Source organism: Vipera berus, assembly GCF_964194415.1.
Source record: "Vipera berus genome assembly, chromosome: 1".
Taxonomy (NCBI): domain Eukaryota; kingdom Metazoa; phylum Chordata; class Lepidosauria; order Squamata; family Viperidae; genus Vipera; species Vipera berus.
The window spans coordinates 164,654,864-164,680,893 of record NC_138202.1 but is presented as its reverse complement, the minus strand read 5'-3'; the positions used below and the strand labels follow the sequence as shown (position 1 = coordinate 164,680,893).

At 36.7% G+C, this 26,030-nt stretch overlaps 2 protein-coding genes across 2 annotated transcripts in view; one reads left to right on the top strand and one right to left on the bottom strand.

Moving 5' to 3' along the window:
- CERKL (CERK like autophagy regulator) overlaps window positions 1–7,835 on the top strand; it is a 44,676-nt gene extending 36,841 nt beyond the window's left edge. Inside the window, exons 8-13 of the mRNA XM_081334440.1 lie at window positions 1,684–1,752; window positions 2,355–2,380; window positions 2,456–2,564; window positions 4,608–4,704; window positions 6,268–6,440; window positions 7,454–7,835. Of these exons, the coding sequence (XP_081190566.1) occupies window positions 1,684–1,752; window positions 2,355–2,380; window positions 2,456–2,564; window positions 4,608–4,704; window positions 6,268–6,440; window positions 7,454–7,535 (556 nt within the window). The 3' untranslated portion in view covers window positions 7,536–7,835. The remainder of the gene's footprint in view (window positions 1–1,683; window positions 1,753–2,354; window positions 2,381–2,455; window positions 2,565–4,607; window positions 4,705–6,267; window positions 6,441–7,453) is intronic.
- Window positions 7,836–11,848: 4,013 nt separating this feature from the next.
- The window catches only part of ITGA4 (integrin subunit alpha 4), a 54,249-nt gene continuing 40,067 nt past the window's right edge, over window positions 11,849–26,030 (bottom strand). The window contains exons 18-28 of the mRNA XM_081318591.1: window positions 24,622–24,772; window positions 22,433–22,531; window positions 21,768–21,847; window positions 21,349–21,438; window positions 19,387–19,477; window positions 18,543–18,650; window positions 16,630–16,749; window positions 14,530–14,649; window positions 14,148–14,246; window positions 13,554–13,673; window positions 11,849–12,918 (exon numbers count right to left, since the gene is read on the bottom strand). Of these exons, the coding sequence (XP_081174717.1) occupies window positions 12,817–12,918; window positions 13,554–13,673; window positions 14,148–14,246; window positions 14,530–14,649; window positions 16,630–16,749; window positions 18,543–18,650; window positions 19,387–19,477; window positions 21,349–21,438; window positions 21,768–21,847; window positions 22,433–22,531; window positions 24,622–24,772 (1,180 nt within the window). The 3' untranslated portion in view covers window positions 11,849–12,816. The remainder of the gene's footprint in view (window positions 12,919–13,553; window positions 13,674–14,147; window positions 14,247–14,529; window positions 14,650–16,629; window positions 16,750–18,542; window positions 18,651–19,386; window positions 19,478–21,348; window positions 21,439–21,767; window positions 21,848–22,432; window positions 22,532–24,621; window positions 24,773–26,030) is intronic.

The window sequence follows — 26,030 nt, the reverse complement described above, 5'->3', positions numbered from 1 at the left end:
CCGTCCATATCTTTCTGTCTCTGCAGCCCACCCTCCCTTCCCCAACATTCAGACCATGGTTGCCTTTTCTTCAGTCCTCTCCTTTCCCCCCTTTGTAAAGGACATTGCCAACTCCTATTTAACGACTTTTTTCTTTTGCCATATATAGTTTTTAAATGCCCATTTGCACCACCACATTCAGCTGATTTTTTTTAAAAATGTTTTGTCCTGCCAGGACTATTTTCTTTCACTTCTGTACAACAAAGTGGGCAGAACACATTTTTATATAAAGTCGGTTTATCCACGTTTAACAAGTATTTATTCGCTGCAAGAGAAAATTGGTTTTAGTTCATTCATTTTTAGATACATCGCTTCTGATTGCATCACATAATCTTCTAATATTTCCTGCAAATCATTTGTGTTCCCAGCTAACAATTCGGTATCATTTTTATATATACCTTTATATACCTGATCAACACATCTCTAACATTAACGCACAGGCGTTTGTTGTACATTTATCCATAAATACATGAAATAATAGATTATTTTGCATCCTTGTCTTGCTCTTTGCTCATTGCTGAGTCATTCACTAAGCATTCCATTCGTTCTCACAGATTTAATTATTTCTATTGTATACTGTTCTTGCAAAATATCGTATATTTCAAGAACATTCAGTTTACCGTGCACTTTCTGTAAATTAGCAAACCTGCAGACTTCCTTTTTTATCATTCATACAGTATGATTTTCAATGATTTTGCTAAAGCATAAAACTCTGGCGTGATCTATAACATAAAGGCACTCTGCACTTCCCAAATTTTGCTCACAGTCACTTTTCCAATACTTTTCCAATCAGAATTCTGCCCCCCATACTTTTTTTTTGCAAACTCTTTCTCTCTTTCTTGTTGTATGAAAAACATTCATGCCTTATAATTTTTTAGTGTACTGACAGTATTATTTCCTTTGTGTCAATTTTTTGAGTGCTAATGTAGCATTTATTTCAACCCCTCTCCTTCCTGTAAAAATCTGTAAAATATTCCTTTGCCACTGCTTTACTTTATTTTCATTCTATTTAATAATTTTTAATATTTTTTTTACATTTACTCTGCCTGGGGCTCCTTGTTTAGCCCCATGTTTCCATTCCAAATAATTAAAATTGTTCTGCATTTTTCCTGTCTCTTAATTTTTTAACTGTTCCTTGCTCTCTTTGATTCCATTCTTTTCCATTGTCTTCTCGAAGTTATTCTCTTATTTCAGGCATGTCAAACTCACGATGTCATGTGACATCGCACGACGTATTGCAACTTTTTCCCCATTGCTGGCAATGGGCTGGGCATGGTTTTAGTATGATGCATTCGGCCCGCGGGCCAGCAGTTTGACATGCCTGTCTTATTTGCTTAATTTTTTATCTATAGCCTCTTTCATCTCTTTATTCTATCAAGCCTTCTTTTTCACATTTCTGTTCAGTAGGACATAATTCAGTCTACTCCATGCAACCTCAAGATCTTCTTGCCTTTCATTCATTTTCCATTCACTCTGTTGAGGATTTAGTCTGTCTTCTAATACTATATTCATACAGGGTTCATACTTTCTGTTCCTGCAGTTATTCTACTATAAATTCTAATATACAGTACTGTTCAATATTCAAACCTTGACATACATTTTGTATATTTCTTCGTATGGAACTAAATCTTGTTCTGTCCATAGACCAGAAGATTGTGAAATATCATTCCTTCCATTGAAGCATTTACAGCAAGATGCACAAGAAAATGATAGGTAAGTAAACTACTCAGAGGTTGATGAAAGCAAAACTTCATTTTGTCCATAATATTAATTCTGGTTAATTTAACTTTGAAGGGTTCATATCATTTAAAGTAGGGGTGTCAAACTTCCGGCCTGCAGGCCGGATGCATCACACCCAAATCCTGCCCACCCCATCGCTGGCAATGGGAAAAAAGTTGAAATATGTCGCGACACGTCACGTGACGTCACGAGTTTGACACTCATGATTTAAAGGTTGCTAATGTTTGTTAGATTGGATTCTGCATTCAATGTTTTCCTAACAGGGCTAATGTAATATACCTGAAGGCAATATTAAGGAATTATGTTTCATTTAGATTTTGCTAAGCTGTAAGTAATTTACCATTAGTATGTTTTGTCTTAAAATATTAATAAAAAATAATCTGTTTACTTCAACAATGAAATGTATACTCAAATTATGTGATTAATAAAGGATTTAAAGGTTTTCTTTCATAAATACATTTTTGTTTTCTTTTATTCAGTGTTAGATGTTTGTTTTCGCAACATGATAAGCAAGCTGTGTGTTATTTATTTATTTAGTCATCCTTTAGTGATTTTTAACTTATTATTATTTTTAGAAGGAAGAAAAGGAGACTTAAACCAGGTAAGTCTGCAAGTTTAATCACTCATAGAACATAATTAGGATTACTTGAAGTTAATAACGGTATGTTATATTTAGACAGCACAGACGAATGGCAGAGAATCCAGGGTCACTTCCTGAATGTGAGCATTATGGCAATCCCTTGTCTCTGTTCAGCGGCACCAAGAGGTTTGGCACCTAATACCAGGTCAGTAAGGATTTGTGGAATTAAACCAGTTCCTTAACATCTTCTTGTAAAAGCTTAGCTTTCTCAGACTGCACGCAATCTAGAACCTCAGGGTTGAGAGAGCACGATGGAAAAAAATTAAACTGGTTGATTCTGCATCTTTGGGAATTGTAATCAGTTTTTATTCATGCAGATGCGGTCATCCATCTAGAATAATCATTGGATAATTATGGTGATTAAATTATCTTAGAAGTCTGACTTAAGTGGTAGTCACAAGTAATAATCTCCTTTGGGCTTTGTTAATGGGGAAATCTAGACCTTTGGTTTTCACTGATTAAATTCAGTTATTGTGAAAGCTAAATAAAAGTGCTAAAGGGAAAACCTGCATGCATAAGGAAAAGCAGAATAAACTGACAATGAAAGATCAGAATTTAATTTCAACCTTGTTATTTCTAGGAGATCTTTGACGTTTCCCAAACACACTTAGTTCAGCTGCTAACAGTAGATTCCTGTGACTCTTCTTAATTCTATTATTCACCAATATATCAGCAGGCAGGGGGAATTTGTGGTCCTCTCTGCTTCCCTAAGTATAGCTTTTAGCAATTCCAAATGTCAGTCATAAGGCAAGACGGCTCAAAATCATGAAAATTAATCAAAACCTACAAAAATGAAATAAATAAAGTTAGAGGCCTTTTGATGTTTCCACTTTGGAGTTGTAAGACCTTAATTTAGAGTTGCATAACTGGGTAGGCTAAAAGCTGCACCAGCTTTTGAATGCTATGGATGAGGATAACTTTGCAAAGGAAATTGAAGTTACAGAAAAAGATTGTAAAAATAGGTGAGGTTTAAAAGATTATAAAAATAGGTGATTTATTTTAATTAATTGTGTAATAAAATACTTTTATTTAATTTATCTATTAAATTTATATGCTACCATCTCTCAGTTTGAAGAAAATATACACTTATAGTTATCCGCAACTCCTCACATCTTTTTTGATTTCCTCATTAAAATATACAAATAATATTACTACTAGTAATTATAATAAATATTCCCTACATTGTGTACACTCGCTGGCATTGTTTTGGCTGCAAAATCTGAAAGAATGGGTTCAGTTCAGTCCTGGCAGACAACTTGTGACATCTAAGACTGCTCAAAATTTGATAAAATGTGTAATATCAAAATTTTCCATCGCTTATTGTTCCTTCTGAATAAGTCAGTTTCACACATTTCATTATGATTCTTACTTTTGACAGATGGTATGTGCATTATTCATGTGTACATATTTATAAAATACATTTCAAATGTTGAATTCTTGGGATGTGTGTGTGTGTGTTTATGTATACACACAGATAATGTCAGTCGTAATTTGTAACTGCCTGGACTTTTTTGAAAATTTATCAAACGTTTTGGCTGGTTTTTAATTATTTTCTTGTAAAATAAATTTTCATATTTTTTCAGAATTAAAAAATGAATGGGAAATAAAATACAATTAATGTGAAATTATACTATATTTCTTTTTAATAATAAAAACAACTATCCTTACATTGAACTACTTTGGTGTAGTAAGTTTTAGTCTCATCTTAGGCACAAAGCTAGCTGGGTGCATTTGGGCCATCCACTCCTCTCAGCTCTAGGAAAGAGCCAACGTTAAACCAATTCTGAAAAATCTTGCCTAGAAACTGCAAGGCAGTCTCTGAGAATTGGACACAGTTGAACAAATGGGGGGGGGATTTTACTGGCTCTACAAAGTTAAAATAAACTAAGACAAGGCACAGTTCTAATTGCATCTTAATTCCTATCAGTCACTGGCTATTGTTCCAGTATGCCGATTGTACAGAGAAAAGCTACATCTACAAATATTGTCACATGCAGATTCTATGTAGTTACTTTCTATGTACATTAAGGTTGACAATGTCATCCGTTGAATATTATTTTACTTTTAAAAAGAGATGAAATACTTGGGTTATTAAGGTAGATTCCTGATTATGCTGTATCATCTTCTGATTAAGTCATGGTTAATTGCATTATTTAACTTGTGCTTAATTTAACTGTGTCATTTCTAGATTGGATGATGGAAGCATAGCTCTTATAACTGTAAGGAATACATCCCGGCAAGAATTTGTTAAACATTTGAAAAGATACGCTAGTGAGAAAAACCAGGTAAAGGGTTACTCTTGCGTTTGCAACCTGGCATTATTTGACTTAAATTTTCTTAGCAGCTGCATTCCCCAAAAGTCAGAGAAAGAAATAAGAGGATGAGGAGGAAAATCACATGTCTTAAAACATAATATAATAAAACCAGACAAAGATTTAAGGTGGAAGAAAATTCACAATATAAGATGTTAATGTTTTTGTAAAGAGAATTAAACTTCCTGTCACAATACATTAGCCTACCTTTTTCTGATTTTGAAAATCACCAGACTAAGGCCGATTAGCCTATTTCTGTCCATCTGTTGCAGTTTTATTATAAATGGTTCTTATATACAGGAGGTACTACAGTACAAATCTGCTAAACTGATTTTTTTAAAATCCCAAATGCTATATTTAAATATAAACTCTGCGATATTTAGGGCAAGAGAAAGCTTGTTACATTTTGTAGATAGTTCTTTATTATTTTCACTTACACACACACATCCAGAGTTAGTCAAGTCCTACAGCGTATGGCTCTTCCTGACAATGGAGGTGACTAGATAACCATTGTATTTCCTTCCATGGTTTTTTATGTTGATATCTGAACCAAGTAGAGTACTTCAGCTTATCATTGTCATAACAAACCAAAACAGAAGCCTTGATTTGTTCTTGGGTTCTGATTATTGGATTGCTTTATGTAGATAAGATATATTGTGATGAAAACAATAGTTTGAGCTTCCATATTTTTGAAGTTGCTGCTAGTAATAGGAAGAACCAAAACAGAGAGACTTAGAGATTATGGTTTACCACAACCACGTAAACATATTCCAGATAAGTGATACAAAATATGATAGCAAACATTTCTACCCAGCATTTATTCAAGGCAGTATATCTGGATTTCAGAGGGAGGTGGAAAGAATCTGAGTCTATTTATTCTGATCAAATTTTCACAATGGGATGTATCATAGTACTTGTAGGTACCAAGGATAGACCCTTTACAGTAGGGGTGTCAAACTGCCAGCCCGCGGGCCGGATGCGACATCATGAAACCATGCCCAACCCATGGCTGGCAATGGGGAAAAAAAGTCGTGCAACATCGTGACATGTCACATGACATTGCGAGTTTGACACCACTGCTTTACAGTTTGGGAAATATAGATTAGAATTTATGGGTATTCAGCATAGTTTACTATAATGGCACAATTCTATAAACCTGGTATCCAAGGATGAATTAAGGAAGGTCAACCATCCAATTGGATTTTGGAGAACTATACATGTTTTCCTGAGATGCCTTTGAGTGAGAACACCATTTACGTTTTATTTCTTGATTTTAGCAATCCTACAGAATGGGTGGCAATCAGCAGAAAGAATAAAATCACGTGGCAAAATGTAGAATAATTTTTAAAAACTGAAACTTTGTTTTGCAAATTCCATTCTCTCAAACCCATTCCCATTTTCTATAAGAATGCTAAAATGCTCATAGATATATTATCCTTTAGCACTAGTTTTCCACTCAGTAATGGAAGCAGACACATGACAAATCCTCGCAGCTACCAGATTTTTCAACTGTTGCGTTTATGCTTTGTATTTTAGTTCAGCTTTCCTTTTATTGATACTTACATTGTTGAAGAAGTAAAAGTCTGTCCAAGGACCGGAATGAAACATATCCCTGCAGATAATCTAAACTGTATAGATTCTGAAGAAAAGACTTATCCCTGGAATATAGATGGAGATTTAGTGGAATGGGCAACAGAAGTTCATATCCGGTATGATTACATTTTGTCATGTTTGAACTACAGGTGTTGGTAGTTCTTTTCAGTTTAGCATAAGCTTTGTATGGTGTATTTCCACACTACACAAGATAATGAGAAAATTCACATTGAGCCAGTGTTTGGTTTTAATTTCCTGCAGGAGGATATTTTCCCTAAGCAGATCTAGACATAATGAGAAAGTTGGAGTATTTAAGTGACTTGTCTCTTTCAGGTTTCACTGTAATGTAGTTTGCTGCTGTATGATGGGCTCCTTCTCTCCTTGGTCCATAGCCAAATCTTACATTTGATGCAAAGAGCATCTCGTAATGGGAAAACAGAATCATGCCTATCTCTACCTGACATTTATAGGTCATATTTGCATACAAGCAGATACATCCAAATGCAAACTGTAATATATAGACTTGAATTATAACATTGTGGATTTTATTGTCTGTTATCAGTATACCCAGTTTCAAAGTGTACAAGATTAGGGAAGACACACTGGCATGCCAATACTTTAAGATACACATATTGAAAATGTCAGTTTAGAGCTTAATGTTGGGTAACAAATATCTCAGTATTATTTTCCAATTGATAGGTTTTTTTTAAAATCAGTGCTATGTATTTGTATATATCCTTGCTGATTGGAAATATATCTGAAGGTAAGTATATTCTCCAGTTAGACATTATGCGTTCTGTTTAAAGCCTGTCAGTGTGACTGAAGCTAATTTGAGTTACAAGTTAATAAACAAAATAACTATCAAATTCTCTGCAACTCGGCAATACATCCGTGCTTTGGCGCCATCAGTTCCGTTTTCCTCAACTTATTTGTTGTACAAATGAATTACACACAAATACTTCCCCAAATTGGCCTCCCATTTGTATGAAGAGAACCATACAGGAAATTATTTTTCTTCTATTTTTTTCTATACCTGTGCAGTATTTTTTCAAAAACATATGAACAAAAAGTACATGTTCAGATAAAGCAGTAATATCATAATTTATTTCTGTTTCTCTTGCATTTTCAGGGTACATCCCCAGTTGATTAATCTGTATGGAGAAAATGTTGTTATTTTGGATAATCTGAAAGAATCCTGCAGTTGTATTTAGAAATAATCTATCTTTCCACCCCAATCATACTTATATGACAAAAATTGCATAAAGATATGGAAGTCTGGATGATTCAGGTTAGAAGCATGCAGTGTATCTCAAGATTCAACCCAGAACACAGTTCACAGTCATGGGAAAATACCCACTTTCTTATTGGGACAAATGCTGTTACCGTCACCTTCAGGTTGGGTCAAGGCATATTTTGTGATTCCTGTTTTGGGTTTTTTATGCAAATCACACAACTGTAGCTTTGACAAATTTGCAGGAATATTAATATGGGGAGATTGCCTACATTAGAGAAATAATGTAGACTTTGGGGAAGTCGGCTCTTTCAGTTTTAAACTTATTTTAGGTTCACACCTGTAACTTCATTGTTTTTAGACAGAACTACATGTTGCTTATCCCTAAAATTGCACCATCATTTTTCAGACAGCTGTCTCAAAGTGATGGAAGGAGGAAAAAAAATTCACTGACTGCCCCCAAGTGGATATTTTTCTCTGTACAAGGAATGATCTGACTTAAAATACCCTACCCATACATACTACACCAGGGTTTTTCAAACTGTATTTCGTGGAAATTTAGCAATTTGCAAAAATGTAATATATGGTAGTTTCTGCAGAGACTAAATTGCTCAAATTGGATAAAAGTATTTTTCTTTGAGAAATTACCCATGTACCCATTACCCAATCACAACAGGGACACTTAAATAAATTAAAAGGGTTTAACCTACGTTGGGTTACAAAAAAAACAACACCTTTATGATAAGCAGTTTGAGGTAATGAAGGAAAAGTTTGGAAAGCATTGTACTGAAGGCAAAGTAAAAAATTCATTTGAACACAGTCAGTTTTCTGTCACTGAGCTTTGCCTCTTGATCAGGAGTTCTGGACCTGGTTCAAGACTTCTATTAGTTGATTATAATGAATGAACCCATGCATTACACTGGACATTCAGCGACCTTTTTAGAACATCTTAAGGACTCCTTTCTAATAATTCACAAATTACAGGATATTTGGAGTTAATATATAACATTATTACTGTTTTTAATTGAAATAGAAATATATCAGCATACTAACAGAATATTTTTCATTGTTCTTTAAAGCAAAACTACTAAAATACTTAGCTGTGAATTATGATTTTATACGAGTAAATTAAATAAAAGTTGGCATATCAACTAGACATTTAAACATAGTTTCACTGGTAATAAGTTGGCAGATTTTGGAAATAGAAATTGGTGCATTTGTACGTTGTGGCCTTATATAAAGCCTTTGTTCCTTGTATAATTCATTCATAAATAAAAACCAGCAAAAGCAACAAATTCTTTGCATGGTTTCATTTTGTAAAAAGCATACCTAGTTGGAAGATGACCATATACTGGAAACATAGTAGGATGTTCCCACTGCAAGTTCTTTCACTCTCTTAGTTGTAATAAACAATCAAAATACATACTCTGTGTGCATTACTCTGGGCTACAAAGTCTATTCCTTGCTTGCTATGTGGCTAGATTTTTTTTCTTCCGTTCAATTGTGTCCTGTTATTGGACTCTTTCTGGGCAGTTTTCTTGGCAAGGTTTTTCAGAAGAAAGTTGTCATTGCCTCCTTCCTAGGGATGAAAATGACTGGCCCAAGGTCACCCAGCTGGCTTTGTGCCTAAGGCAGGACTAGGACCTGCGGTCTTTGTTTTTACCCTGGTATGTCACCATACCAAACTGGCTCTCTAATAGATAGAGAATTATTAACATTGCCAGGGATGTGCAGATCCTTTGAAAGGGGTTCTGTAATAAATGGGATTGCATTCAGCGTAGTACTTTTTAATGATTTAAGTCAGCTGCCTCTTCTTCATCCAGCTGCTCCCAGTTGTCTCCGCATAAACATCCATTTCATGCAAATGCAAAGATGGGATCAGCTTCTGAAAGACCTGCCTGCTTTAATAATGTCAAGAAAAGAGTTTCATTCACTCGGAAGACTTTCACAGGTTTATCACTGTTCCAGTATTTTATTATTTCAAATAAACATCAATAATGTAACATAAATGGTTACATAAATGAAGGAATAGAAGGGAACTCATCAAATTTGCAGATGACACTAAACAGGCAGGAATAGCCAACACCCCAAAAGACAAGCTCAGTTTCCAAAAGGATCAGGGCAGACTTGAACAATAGGCTCTATCCAACAAAATGAAATTTAATGTGGAGAAAAGCAAGGCTTTGCACCTGGGCAGGAAAAATGAAAAGTACAAGTATGTATTAGGTGAATCCTGGCTCAAAAACAGTAACCGTGAAAGGGACCTTGGAATCCTAGTGGACAATCACTTAAATATGAGCCAGTAGTGTGCAGCAGCAGCCGCCAAAAAAAGCTAATATAATCCTTGGTTGCTATAAACAGGGGCATAGAATCAAAGTCGCATGAAGTAAGTACCACTTTATAAAACCTTAGTAAGCCCATACTTGGAATACCACATTAGGAAAAAAGATGTTGAAACTTTGGAAAAAGGGCAGAGAAGAGCAACTACGGTGATTAAAGGTCTGGAGACAAAAACATACGAGAAGGGTTGGGTATGGCTACTCTAGAGAAAAGGACTAGAGGTGACATAGCAGTATTCCAATATTTGAGGGGCTACCACAAAGCGCCAGAGGGCAGGACAAGAAACAATGGATGGAAACTAATCAAGGAGAGAAGCAACCTGGAATTAAGGAGAAACTTCCTAACAGTGAGGACAATTAACCAGTGGAATGGCTTGCCTTCAGAAGTTGTGGGTACTTTATCACTGGAGGTTTTTAAGAAGAGACTGGACAGCCACGTGTATGACATGGCCTAGGTCTACTGCTTGAGCAGGGGGCTGGACTAGAAGACTTCCAAGGTCCCTTCCAGCTCTGTTCTGAATTGAAAATTGAATTATTTATTCAATTTCTATAGCTGCCCATCTCAAACCAGTGTCTCTGCACGGCAAACAAAAAAACTATATATACCAAAAGAAATGAAATACAAATAAAAGCCAAGAGATGATATAATCTGTCGGTGTCAACATTACCAGGAAATGGGGCCCTTCACGCACTTGGGATCTGAGGCCCAGGCACATTGCCAGGTCTTCAAGGCCTTCCAGGTGGTCAGCAGGGTTGAAGGCCATCTTAATCTCAGGGGGGTGAGTGTTCCGGAGGACAGGTGGCAGAAAAGGCATATTATTATTATTATTATTATTATTATTATTATTATTATTATTATTATTATTATTATTATTAATTATCATTATTATTATTATTATTATTATTATTATTATTATTATTTATTAAACTTATATACTGCCCTTCTCCCGTAGGACTCAGGGCAGTTCACAAGGTTTTTTTTATCTCACGGTGACATTCCATGGCTGACAGAACCCAGGGCATGCCCATCCCGCTGGATCAGATTGGATGGGCAGAAACAATGGCAGAAGTCAGCCCTTCAGTTAAATCTCACGAAGGGCTTTAAAGGTGACAACCAGCATCTTGAATTGCACACGGAAGCACCCTGGCAATCATTGCAGTCCCCAAAGCAACGGTGTTACGTGTGCCAAATAGCCAACATCGTTTGCAAACGTGTGTTTCTGCATTTTGTACCAGCTGCATTTTGTACCTTCTGGGACTACTGCAATGTCCTCGAGGAGCACGAGGAAGTTCCTCGAGCATATTGCAGTAGCCCCAGTAGGACTTTTAAGGTGGGAAATACCATGCAAACATTTATGTCTGATAATAGAGGTTTCCAGCCTCTGTATGAAAGATTAGTAAGCAAATTACAGTGATAAATTTACATTCTTAGCATGGAGGGTATAGGAGAGATTGTCAGAAGTAAACTCTTCATTTTTAAATGAAAGTGTTCATTTTTAAATAAGTCTTCTTAGGCTTTCAAAAGAGTTAAATGATACAACATTGCAAAAGCCAGCCTTCGTAAGTAAATTATACAGGGAAAGTCTAATGGTTAATAACTTTGATGTTTGTAAAGATTCGCTTTAAAAATAACACTCATGTCACAAAATTGTACATTTAGTGATGTATTTGAACATCTACAACTATTTGACAGCTTCATGTTCCATTTTATTTAATATTTTATTAGTTCAATGTTGCTGATCATTCATTTTTACAGTGTAGGGTTATAGAGTGATAGAACGGATTGTTCTTTTAAATCACAGTCTTTAATGCTTTCGAGGTACAACTGATGTCATAGACTGTTTTGCTCAGATAATCACCTTGGGGTTAAAGTGCACTACTTCACCATCTCAAGCCTTATGCTAAACATTCTTAACCAGTATAAAGTGGACAAGAAAATACATTTATGTAAAAATTAGGAAAAGATTGTCTCTCTTTATTTCTTTAAAATACAAAAATAAATAAAATGATTGCATAAGAGGAAGAGTGGTAACTGCCATTTCCCTGATTTTACACAATGGGAGGACTTCTCCAACCCAGCCAGGTAGAAACCCTCAAAACATGGCTGAGAGTCGCACAACAAGAAAAATCTCATACAGATCTTGAGCCAAAAGCAATATTCTGTCATTTGGTTTTTCAGTTCAATATGCAGAGGAAGAGCTCACACACCAGGTTAGTTTCTTCATCATCACTGACCCCTCATTCTCTGCCTGTAGGACCCTCTATCAGTAGGGGCCCTTAACTGATAAGAGAATGCCAATATTCCAGGCTTCCAAGATGCATGGTAAGTCCAAACAGATACAACAGAGGGGAAATCCAAGATTGCATGTTCCCCTTCCATAAAAATAAAAAATAAAAAATGCCTCCCTTCTTTCATTGAAGAGGTCCTACATATAAGCCTAGTTCTTACCTGGAGGTTCCCAGTATTTCCAGAGCAAGGTGAAGACACTAGAATAAAAATTGCCAGCATCCACTAAATTTGCAAATCTAAAAAAAATGATGTCACTGGTTTCATTTTAGGAACTAGAAGGGGAGAACACGGCTCTACGTTAATTGGGTGGAGGCTAAAATTGGGCTGATGTAGCGTCCTCCTGTACATTGGAATGTCTTGGTAAGGGAGGTTATACATTCGCGATTCAAGTGTTATTAGTACAATGCTCCTTCTCAAGTACTTTTTTAAAAACCAAGGAGCAATTGCTAGTGTTTCCTTGTTCTTGCATTTTGAGGTTTTCTTTCCTTTTGATTAGAAGTCTTGAATATCTTTAGCCTTCAGAGTTTTCTATGATTTGTTGCTTTCGGAAGCCCATTCCTTTCACATATGACATGGGGCCTAAAGATTTAATGGTTCTTGTAGCAGATAATCCTTAATTTCTACCAAACTTGCTACTCTGAGGTATCATTGTGAATATGTTTAAAAAACTCCAAACTTTCACTTCCATTTTTTTCCTCAGGAAAATGTTTGTATTTTCTTTTGAAGAATCCCACCTGGAATACACAGTTCCAAAAATAGTTACAAAGTTTGCAATTTCAAAGCACTAATACATATGCATATTTATATTTTAGAAAAAGAACATTACCCACGGGTTTAATATACCAAGATTCACCTATACTCAAAATACATCCCAAAGTTTAAACATCCCGAATAAAAACTTATTTTTTACATTTAAAAAAAACACACATTTCATCCAGCAGGAGGATGAACCAAAGTAAAAAAAGCATTCTCCCTCTAACACTTAAATCTATATCAATTCCCAAATTGCAAAATGTTTAAAATGAAACAAGAAACTATTTATTTGGGAAGTCGGGCAACCTAAAATCTCTTGAATTATAACTGCTAACCACTTTCTCCCATGATTCCAAAGCCTCACTTCTCCCTCCCCTTGTCATCTGTCCAAATGGCTATTGGAATTCTCTGTTCATTTTATGCTATCATTTCCCCAAATCACATTAAAGTTAATAAGCTGCATAAAAAACCACATTTGATGCCAAATAAAAATAATAGCAAAAGCTGTGTATTCTAGAGCACGTTGCTGATTTCTTTTCGTGTTTTTCTTTTTGGATGGATATCCAGCCAACCCATAAAAATACACCAATGTGTAGATGAAAACTGAAATACATACCTTCCATAAAACTAATATAAGAAGCAAAAGCAAAACAATTCCAAATAGGGAACCTATTGAAATAAGCAGGACACTGACACTATGTTTTGTCTTTTGGTTATGACGTCCCTCCAAAATGACCTGTAGAAAATAAAACATACACAGTTATCGCAGGTAGAAACACATCTTTGGAATACTCTTGGTTCCGCTTCTCACAGAAGTACAGTTTGGATTTGAGCCATGACTTTTTTGCCCTCAAAGCAGATATGCAGTATAAAAGAAATCTCACAAAAGTCAGAATGCCTCTGATTTCAGGGGTATGCTTGAACTCTGATTACAGTACAATTTCCGACTACATAATCATGCAGTAAAGATCCTGCGTTTATGACATTACAAATATGGCTTTCTTGCAAACAGATGCAAACAAAATAATGTGCTTCTTCCCAACAGCCCGTTTTATACATAGCAGAATAGACGTCGGATGCTGAAATAATGCAAGAACTAATGCCGAATGATAAATCCCGTCTGCTTTGGGTTCGAAAATAAATCCAAGCAGATCTGGGTTAATACTAATGTTCCCTCTCCTTTACTGTCTGACTCTCAAATAATACTTACATAAGTGGTTTGCTTATTTTTGTGGAGTTCAATAACTCTGGGATTTTGATCTGCTGAAACTTCTCCTTTTATTTGAAAGGTAAGCACTGAAGCTTCATCCTATTAAGAAGTCAAAAAAATATTTTAAATCAATTGCTCTGTAAAGGTTCAGATAAAAACAATATGAAATAATAAGTGAGGCTAAGGAGGTAAGATGGAGAGTCTACATAGGACTAAGCCTATTCAAAATTAAATGCTTTTCAGCTGAGAGTATTCAGAGAAAAAGTACTAAGCAACTACTTAATCTGGTACTGAAACATGACATTTTGTCTGTGGTTCTCCAACACTTAAGAATATGATTACATAGCCTTCAGTATGATAGCACAAAGATTAAAATATTTACTATGCTTAATAGTGAAGGTGTTGCTTCAAGTTGAACATGAACAGTTGATTCCTTTCCACTCTCCATGTCTCCAATTTTGCAAAATATTTGCCAACACAGTGGATCATTCTTCATACAAAACTTTAGGAGAGAAAGAATATAAAGATGTATTATACAGAGTAAAATGAGTGCAGCACACATAGATATATAAGCAAAATGGAGCATAAGCATGTTTGTACACCAACTGGGATATACTATATAACTAAATTTTCACTCCAGGCTTGCTCAGATTAGAAAAGAATGTGGGATTCATTTCTTATCCCGTGAATCACATTAGCTCATAGGCAATAGCTAACAGAAGCACATTTACACGTCCCCTTAAATCCAGCTTGACGGTTTTTGAATAATTGTTTTTGAAGGAGACGCTTCTGCATGAAGCAACTTTCCTGTCAACTCCAGCCCATATTTGAGACCAGTTCAGTTCAGGTTCTTCTGAAGTTCAGGTCCTTCTTTGGAACCTAAAATTTAAGAGGGTTTGCCATGTGTTTCCAACACAGGTTTTGCCATTTGCATGTCATGCTTTGGCAGTGGTTGAGATGAAGATGCAACATGGTGCAATCTTCCCGGCAATTATTGTTTGCTTTTAGCTAGTGCAGTCGTACCCCTGGCCCTCTGTGGGGGTAATAGCTGACAGGTAACTGTACAATGGACAGAGTGGCTGGACTCAATGCTATCTCCAATACTCTCAGCCTTACGAGATATACCAGACAGGGAACCATGACCAGGTGACCTAATTCTACTTTATTAAAAGGTTAGGTTAACATAATTTTGCTAGTCTGAAAGTGCTTCTCTCCCGTTTACAGCCCCCAAATTAGGGAGGGTCTTTTCTAAGCCTTTTGCCCCACACATTCCTGTGGTGGGATAAGCTGCCTTTTATGTGACTGTTCCATTGGTACAGTCTCATTGCCCTGTCTCCCATGGTCATCCCTACATACCGCTATGGCTACCTACCAAAAGACAGGGATTTGGGGTCAGAAGGACAGACAAGCAGCAACTGCTTGTGCTTCAGTGTGTTAACAGGTTGCCTGAGTAATCTAGCAATTCAACATCAACTCGTGAACTCCAACAACTCCAGCTCCAAGAAGTTGACAGGGGTAGGCTAGCAAGGCACTACCTCACATTTTGCATGCTACCTGACACCCCTCCCCATAGATGCTTTGCTGCAAATGTTACCCACCCACAGTGCCTGACAGCTGTGATTGGGTGACTGCGATGGATGCAAGAGATAGAGGCTTCTTCCCAGTAAAGCACAGCTCTCCCTCTCAGCTGATCAGGCTCTGACAAATGACTAAACTCAGCATTAATAACCTAGAGCAGGGGTCTTCAAACTTGGCCCTTTTGTGACTTGTGGACTTCAGTTCCCAGAATTCCTCAGCCAGCGTGCCTGGCTGAGGAATTCTGGGAGTTGAGGTCCACAAGTCACAAAAGGGCCAAGCTTGAAGACCCCTGACTTAGAGCAATAGGTAGTTGTTATTGTTTTACTTGGGTAGGTAAATCTACCAACCCAGCACATTGTTTCTAAGGACATCACCATTGAGACAGATACGGTATTGTTTGTGTAGGCAGAACCTGTGTTTTGCTGAGCTACCTTGTGGCAAGTCCCGTCTGGAAGAAAGCAAGTTAAATTAATCTGGCTTTTTGGAAAAGCCTCACGTGTAAAAGCATTTGATAGTAATGTATTTCTAATTTATGGAAAGACATTTAACAGGAGGCACTGGTTATCACTTGTCAACTGTTTTGAATATGAGCCATTAAGCTTTCAAATTTTAAGAGTACTGAAGCCTCAGCAAGTGTAACTGTGCTATTCTTTAAGTCTTTGTAAGTTTATTTCCAACTGTTGAGTTCCTGACAGCACAATCCTGCCTATGTCTTTTGAGAAATAAACACCCTTAAGTACAATGTGGCTTGTTCCCAGATAACTTAACACTGAAATGAGGCACAAATTATTTAAGCATAAACAAGCTGCTCTGTGGTTCTGAAAACTCTGCTTATAAGGCAGAAATATGCAATAGGAGGACATTACAGCTTTAACAAATTAGTAAAAAAACCCAGTGAAATTACCAGTGGTCTATTGTCAAGTTTTGTGAGGAATATAATAAGATCTTGCACCATATTTCCCTGTTCTTCTGGTAAAATACAGTCTCTCCTGTGACTTTCATAGGTACATTGTCCATCAGTGGTCTGCAAATGAGCAAAATCATAATTGACTTACATTTTGATACCAAAGAAATTTGCAGACATTGCATATAACATCATAAATCAACTCAGTAAAAATTATAAAACTTCCTTAATTAAAATGAAACAAATTCAAGTAATAATGGGAAGAGCAAGCTTATAGCTAAGCTTTAATGCTATCTAAATTTGATCCATACTTTAATCCATGTCTTTAAAGATTCTGGGGTATGAGGATGCAAGTGAAGAAAAGGGGATATAGTTTTATAAGCAGGACAGCTATTTTATTTTATATTTTTATTATTAAAATATATCTGCTGTCCATTTCCTAGCTTGAGGTGACAGCTAGGAAGGACAATTGTAGCCCCTTTTAAGATTTCCTAAGGCACATCTTAAAGAGTAGAAAAGCACCAGCATGCAGTAATCACAAAGACCATTCATAAGGGCTCATAGTACCTATCACAAGTCTTCATGTCCATATTGGAAAAAATATTATTTTATATGGGAAAAAGAACCGCAAACGTTCTATGACTGGCTGGATTTTACTGGTGATGCAGCATCACTGACTCTTTTCTCCTAATACGAGCCATGAGAAGAGCTTCAAATTCCAAATATAGTCCTCTGAGCTGGAACAGCTGTGTCATTTGGGCTGAGAGCATTTTGAGTGTGAAACCGTTGCCGTGACCTCAGAACACTTCCAAAGTGACTGACACAACGCAAACCAGCTGTTTTAAACTCAAAACAACTATTTGGAGCTTAATCATGTTTGAAAAGTTTTGAACATCCCTACCTCAACCTCGTTCCCTTTCTATGGAAGTTCCACGGAAGTAACTTATTTATTACTTTCCTATTAAAATTATGTACTGATCTTGAACAGTCCAGCTCAAAAGCAAGATGCCAATTGCAGTGTAAATCAACATCAGGGAACTACAAGCATTTAAGGCAGGCAGCATCAATGTGTCAAAAGGTCATGATACCAGACCTGTTCCTTTTTGCAAGTTTGTGTGATCCTGAGGCATGTACAAAAGGAGTGGGTCTTGCATCACTCCCAAAATCTTGTAGATTGTGATCCCTTGTGGATGTTGCTGCCCCTCTAGCTTGAAATTCAATTACTCAACTATTCTTTCATAGTATTTTCTGGTGTTTTCTGAAGTCAAAGCAGATACTCATCAATAAACAAAAGATTGTTAAGCCCCCCCCCCCCCTTTGCCTGTCTTAATCTGTTGTAACATACTCTCCCTTATGCTGCTTTAATTTAATTTAATTATGGGACTTGTATGCCGCCCTATCTCCCGAAGGACTCAGGGCGGCTAACAACAATAAAAACAGTAAATACAAATATTAAAAGAGATTAAATTTTACAAAGCCCCACTAAAAACCAATAAAAATTAAAACAAAATTAAAAAACCCGTCGTCAGTCCAGGTCGGCCAGTTGGAAAAGGTATGTCTTTAGGTCGCGACGAAAGGACCGGAGATCTCGGGCCATCCAAAGTTCTCGGGGGAGCTGATTCCAAAGGGCAGGCGCCCCGACAGAGAAGGCCCTCCCCCTGGGGGTCGCCAGCCAACATTGTCTGGCCGATGGCAGCCTGAGGAGACCCTCCCTGTGTGAGCGCACAGGGCTTTTTCCCATCAATGGCATTGCTGGCTTGGTCTTCCTCTTAAAGATAGCGTATCACAATCAAAGACAGCGTATCACAATCATTGATAAAGCTTTCAGATCCATGTAGAAAGCTAACAACTGGACAATTGGTTATGCTGTATCACATTTCATGTTCCAAATCCAGAAAATAAATTAAGCATACCTTGACATCCAGTATATTAAACAGCCTGTCATTTCTTGGTAGAAAAGAATTGGGTATCTGTATCAGCAGATTTACATCGGGAGCCAGACTCACTCCAGGATTACTGACCTTTGGTATACAGAAGGCCAGAGCTGAATTAGTATTTTATCTGAATTGATATCACAACTATTGCACCCTATCACCTTCCTCCTAAAAAAACAATTGGAATTTTAAAAATCTTTCACTTCCAAATGTTGAATTCTGAACATTTACTGAACATATACTGCTAAAACGCCTGTACATTTTTTTAACATTTGCAGATCAGTGTCCAAAGCATACTTAAGGTATACAAAACAGCATTAAAAGGACATTGCAAGACCACAGGAAAAGCATAATAATTAAACAGTTAAACCTATGCTGGAAGATACAAAAATAGCTCTTTATTTGCCATTGCCCCAGCAAGAAAGTCTTTTTTTTTGAAACAATGAATGCACGGAGCAAAAATTAAACACCCATCTTTGAAAGGGGATATTTACATTATAACAAATGCGGCGATTCACAACGGCACTTATGATTTAAAAAACAGAGACGGCCTCCTTCACTGCAAAAAGAGAGTAGCTGCGACATAATGGATAAAATTAAATGAATAGGGTTCAGAGATTGATCAGCGTGGGCAGAGCTTCAGTGGCCAAGAAAGCCATTTTGCAGAGGGTTAGATGTTGGACTTGGATTGGGAAGACTTAAGATTCAAATCCACCTCAGTCATGAGAAAGCATTTTTTTAAAAAATAATAATAATAATCTAATTTTATTTTAATTCATTATTCCAAAAGTAAGTCAATGAAAATAGAGGATAATGTCCATACGTAGAAAGTGATATTGATTGTCTCCTTCATGCAAGAAAGTGGTGATTTTTCTTCGGCGGGTCCGTAAATAAATGAGGCTGGAGACACAGACCTACAAACAATAAAAGAGAAAATACTGATTAAAGTGGAATCCATCGTAAGATAACTTCTTTGAGTACCGTTTGAGTACCACACAGATCTAAAACTTAGTTACATCCAATTAAACTCCCGTAATTGCAGTTCTCATCGCTGTTTTCCTCCTGCTTTCCTACATGGCCTCTAAATCTGAACGTGGCCTTCCAGAGCAGTTCTGAGAGAGTAGAGATGGAGACGAGATGGAGGTCTCATCTGCTGGGACTGACTGTCTTCGTAGAGTCGGTCACATATCCAGCTTGCATCTGAGTATCAGAAAAGAACTCACCTATTTTGGAAAGACTAAATCAGAATAGAGCTGGAAGGGACCTTGGAGGTCTTCTAGTCCAGCCCCTGCTCAAGCAGGAGTCCCTATATCATTTCAGACAAGTGGCTGTCTAATCTCTTCTTAAAAACCTTGAGTGATGAAGCACCCACAACGTCTGAAGGCAAGCTGTTCCACTGGTTAATTATCCTCACTGTTAGGAAGTTTCTCCTTAATTCCAGGTTGCTTCTCTCCTTGATTAGTTTCCACCATTTCTTTTCTTGCCTTTTGGTTCTTTGGAGAATAAATTGACCCCCTCCTCCTTGTGGCAACCTCTCAAATACTGGAATATTGCTATCATGTCCCCACCTAGTCCTTTTTTTCTCTAGACTGGCCATACACAAAACCTGCAACCATTCTTCATATGTTTTAGTTTCCAGGCCTTTAATCATCTTAGTTGCTCCTTTGCACTTTTTTCAAAGTCTCAACATCTTTTTTGTAACGTGATGACCAAAACTGGATGCAGTATTCCAGATGTGGCTTTACCAAGACTTTATAAAGCGGTGCTAATACTTCACGTGATTTTGATTCTATGCCTGTTTATACAGCCGAGGATTGTATTAGCTTTTTTGGCTCCTGCCACACAATGCTGACTCATTTTTAAGTGATTGTCCACTAGGATTCCAAGATTCCTCTCACAGTTACTGTTCTTCAGCCAGGTTTCACCTAATCTGTACTTGTACCTTTGGTTTTTCCTGCCTGGGTGTAAAACCTTAAATATCATTTTGTTGGAAAGGGCCCGTTGTTCAAGTCTGTCAAGATCTTTTTGGATCCTGAGCTTGTCTTCTGGGGTGTTGGCTATTCCTGCCAGCTTAGTGTTATCTGCAAATTTGATGAGATCCCCTTCTATTCCCTCATCTAAGTCATTTATGAAGATATTGAAGAGTACTGGGCCTAAAACTGCTCTACCTAGTTGGGCATAGTCAACACTGTATATATCTCTGCAGCTTTTGAAACAAGAGTATTTTCTAGCCTTCTCCGAAGAAGCCAGGCACCTTTTAAAATGCAAGTGTATGCACTTTGCCAAGTGTATGTCACTTTTTAAAAAAATAATGCTGGTATCTCTATTCCTTGACTTTTACACTATAATCCATATTCCTACAGATGTATTTTAATTGTAACTAAATACAAACTTACAATTAGGTTTAACACATGTTATTCAAACAGATTTCAAAACTTTTTTATTTATTAAAAAGCTGTATTAGGATCAAGGGCTACTATGTATTTTAATATCATTTTTTGAAATTGGGCTTTTGTAACTCAAATAAATCTCAGCTATCCATCTTTAATGTTGTCGGACAACATTAAGCTTCTATAAGGTTGAAAGCCCAAACACGGAATTTACCTAGTTACCCTGTTAAAACAGCATTTGTGAAGTTTTTATACTGCCTTTCCATAAAAACGAGCTCAGGGTGAGCAATTAAATAAGAACACACAAGAACATCCACATGCTCAAAACACTGAGAAATCAGTGAATGTCTGAATGTTGTTTTACAACAGCTCTATACACATGTCCAAATGCTTACCCGTGAATGTTCAGTTCAACTTCGTGTTTCTGAGCCAAAGCTAAAACTACACTGTTATCGGACAGCAGATCATGGTCTAATTCGTTTTCACTACAGAAGGAGAGAAATGTTACAACACATCGCAATGTTTACTGACAGGCCTGGGTACTGTTTGATTTTCTTTGTAACATAGTACACGTAACAATAGATAGCATGATCAGATGCAAGCAAGCACATTTTCTATAATTTTGGTACAAGAGTTATGCCCATTTGAGGACTGTATCCAGCCTATTTTTCCAACCCCCCAAAAGGAAGATTTTGCCCCCATCACATTTGATTTCCATGAAATTTCTGCAAATTATGAAATCTATTTTTTTCTGCAGTTCTTTGTTCTTTCAAATATAGGTCTAAAGTAACAACCTGTAGTAAGCAATATTTACCAAGTTGCATTAATGCTGATGTTTAAGTCATCTTCTGCTCTGCTGAGTGAACTTGAATCCAACACAAAACTAATGTCCACCTGAAAAAATGATTTTAACTTAATCAATCTGTACTCTATCTATCTATAATATGCACTGTATTCAGTAAATTAGCTGTAATTATACTATTGAAGTCTATAACTATTCACTTATCAAGGCAGCATATAGATTAACAATCAATAAGGTTCTCAACATGCAGACCTATGTCTTAAACTAATTTAACTATTAAGCATCTTAGGAATCCTGTCTAAACAGATGTACCCCTAACTCTGCTTAATGACTAGCCATGCTTCATTTTTATGGTTTCCAAACATTTTACTGAACTGAGCTGCTGTAAACAGCTACAGCAAACAAACCCCAAAGTGCTACCATATGTCACACTACTGTTCTCATATCTAAGAAATGCTGCAGTTTAACATTTTAATCTGACCTATTTTTAATCTTTTTACCAATTATTAGAGATACTAGAAAATGCATATGGAGACCATTTTTTGTTAATAATTATTAATACTCTGGTAAGAGAACATACATTTGAGGAGATCCATCATAGTTCCTTGGTATACAGATATGATAACAATGAAGAGTATAGTCTATGTAATTAAGTCACTTTTGATATTTATTCTTACCTTTGAAAGATGATCAACATACATATATCCAATATTACAGTTAATTGTCACCCCATGACTTTCCTTTTCTGATATTTGAAAATGTATCTGTGTTTCTTCCTATTGTAAAAATGAACAATAGGTAAGGAGGCAGAAGGAGGCAAAAGTTTTGCAAAAACAATTTTTCAAATTGACCCGGTAACAAAAAATCTCTCTCTAGACCAGCAGTCCCCAATCTTCACGGCCTGGTGGCCCAGCTGAGTAGGGAGAGAGGGGACCTGGGCTGTGCAAGCGGCGGGCTGGTGCGCATGTGCATGCGGGCCCATTACTTGCAGTAGTGGAGCTACATGTATGCTGACCCGCCATTCATGCAAATGGAGCTGCACACGCATGTGCATGCCAGCCTGCCACTTGCGAGGCCTTGTTCCAAATAGGAAGTGGGGTGTGGCCCGCCAGTTGGGGACCCCGATCTAGAATGTTCTGTGAGACTTTTGATTATAAGGAAGATTCTTCTTTACTGACTGATTTGTTTTCCCTATTTTCTGAAAGGGTTTGCTTCCCCACCCCACCCCCCAAAAAAGAAAATAGCAGTTTTGAAGGAAGAAAAAAAAATCAGAAAATGATTTAGGGAGAAAGGGCTGTGTGTGGTGGCTCAGCACTTAAGATGCTGGGCTTCTCAGCTGGAAAGCCGGCAGCCCGGGTTTGAGACCTGAGTGCCATGCAATGGGGTGAGCTCCCATCCTCACCCCTCAGCTCCTGCCAACCTAGGAGTTCAAAAGCATGCAAATGCAGAGGTAAATTGGTATCACTTCAGTGGGAAGGTAAAAACGCTCCCTCCGTGATGTCCTGCTGGCCACACGGCTGCAGAAATGTCTCCGGACAGTGCTGACTCAATGTCCTTGAAACAGAGATGAACACCCCTCTCCCCCAATAGTTGGCAATGACTAGTGGAGTAAAATCCACAGAGACCCCTTTACCTTTTTTTTAGAGAGAGAAAAGTTTAACAGAACTCCCACATCTCCAAATTAAAAGCCTACACCCCCGCTTACTAAGAAATACAGAGGTATTTGGAAGATTGAATAAAACAAGAAAACAGGAGGGGAAAAAACCCTTCTGTGGTGGTAATCATCACCACGCTTCCTGTGATCTTTGCCGGCTAATAATACCACCAGCACTATCACTGATAAAAGTCTGAAAGATTAATTCACTTCAGTGTAAACCTCAGGTTTTTACAGAAGCATTGGTTAGGCTTATCATTCAAAGAGAAAAAGAGTGAATTCTATCTATCCAGTTACATTACAGTATGCCTACTGACAGTTTACAAATATTTCACATGCTAAAGAAAACTTTATAATGGATGAAGTTGATGGGACATTGTTATTTTGGATAGAGGAAAAGGAAACAGACCATAATAAAGAAAGCACAATGTTTTGTTGCATGTGTACTCATAGCCTGTAGTGTGGTCCAACAAAAGTGATTTCCACGAGGGATGATGGTGGTGATACACCTGCTGGCTGCCACTTCCTATAAACTTAATTCAGTTTTTTCTAAGAAAATTGGAAGCTGTTTGAAGTCCTTACATTTAACACAGAGTAAACTACTTTATGTTGTTCATGTGTCGTTAGCCACATGGAGGAGACAATTTGTAGGTTTCAACAAATTAGGTCTAATTTTGTACTATGTTAAATATCTGCTTTTAACCTTTTTGTTTTGGGCAAAAAGTGGTATTTGACATATAGCTTGCTTGGTGCTTCATCAAATAATACATCAAAAATTTTCATTATAATTAAATACACTTTGCCTTGCTAGAAAATTGTAGCTGTAATCTTCCCAAAGAAGAAAGGGGAACTTTTGAAGGAAAATTTATATGTTTTATAAACAACTGTTTTACTATGTAGTCCTTGACATACTTATTCTGCAGTAAGCCCCACTGATTTATATGAAACAAAAAGGAAAACTTTTTATTTTTATTTATTGATCTTTTTCTCTTATTCAATGAGTAATATTAAGAGAACCAAACAGCCTGGAAGAATGACTGTAGTTCTGTACATTGGTTTAAATCAGTCGCCCTGCTTTATTTCAGTTTGTCTTGTGAATTAAGTTTCAAATGTTTTAAAATGAAACTTTTGCTTTTTTTTTTTTAGCTGAGCGAATGAAAAAGTGTCTGGCAAATTATTTTATACAAAGATATAGAAGATAGGTTTTTTTACCTGTGCTATAAGTTTGGTGAAATAGAGACCTTTAGGCAGCTGGATATGAAGGCTGGTCTGATAAGCATCATCACCAGCATTGTACAAGGTGATATTCAACGTCAGCTGTTTCACATTTCCCACTGAAAGGTAAGGTTTCTTTTCATAAGGCCTACACGAAATGAATAAGAATATACACCATTTTAATTTAAACCACTTCTTTCTGAACTGCAGTTTTAATACAACAGAAAAGGAAACGCTATATTTCATTTTAGATTTCTTCTTTTGTTCTGCATCCTACTGTTAGAAGTTCAGACCTGGCTTTTCCACTTCAAAATTAAATATGTGCATCCTTCCACTAGAAAAACTGGAATTTGCTGTGAACTATGCTATCGTTTTGGAAAGTAATCATTTCCAAAATGCATCTTTGATATGAAACTGACATCACCTGTAGATAATCAAAGAATACTCCCCGTATTTATATTTTTCAGATGAATTCCTGCAAGCTGATTTGGCCCCTCCTGATCTCAGATTGAACAGAAGCAGCCAACTGTCTAGTGATAATTTACCAAGTGAATATTTTTGATTACTTAATAAACTGGTTGTTTATGTCCATCTTAAAGGGTAAAAAAAAATCTCATTTCAGGTGAATCTCACTCCAGGAGTGTGATCACAGCAAGAAATGATGAAATATTAAGCAGGTTCTGTGGATTTAGGTGCTTTAGGCAAATTTATGTAGCAGAGGGATGCAAGAACTAACCAGCTTCACAGACATCATAACAGAACCAAATGTGTTTTGTGGGTCAAAGGAAAATCCCAGTACAATACTTTGAGCTGTCTAGATGAAAGATCAGATAAAAGTTATAACCAAATATTTTTAAATCTATATTTGGACTGCACATATTGTATTTCCCAAAGCCCTTAGTGTGGCTTCTGCAGAACTTCTATTAAACTGTAAATGTCAATGCAACAAAAAAATACACTCGGAATATCCATATTATCTATACTTAACATAAATACATCAGATCCAATTTAGCTTTTATCCTACACTATCGTCATCTAGTTTTCGGAGGGTGGACTTTGGGCTAAAAAAAAAAGAAGTCCATTAAATTCAGTCTCTATATTAGGAATCAGGCTGATCTCTTTGCAAGATAGAGTGTAGTTGTCTCTGTCTTTCTACCACAAAATGAAAAACATTTTACTAAGCATTTGAAGGAGTCAGCACACAACTGTTTATTTATTTTCCTGCTAAACTGAGAATTTTTCCATCCCTCAGCTGATAAGGTATGTGTGGGGATATAATTTCCCTTACCATTTAAGCAATGCAATAGCAGTTGATCAGTAACTACATATCAAACACCAAGACGAACTTTTATTTGTCCTCTTTCTCTGCTCAAACACTCATCCTTCAGTTCTTTGTCCTTTTTAGA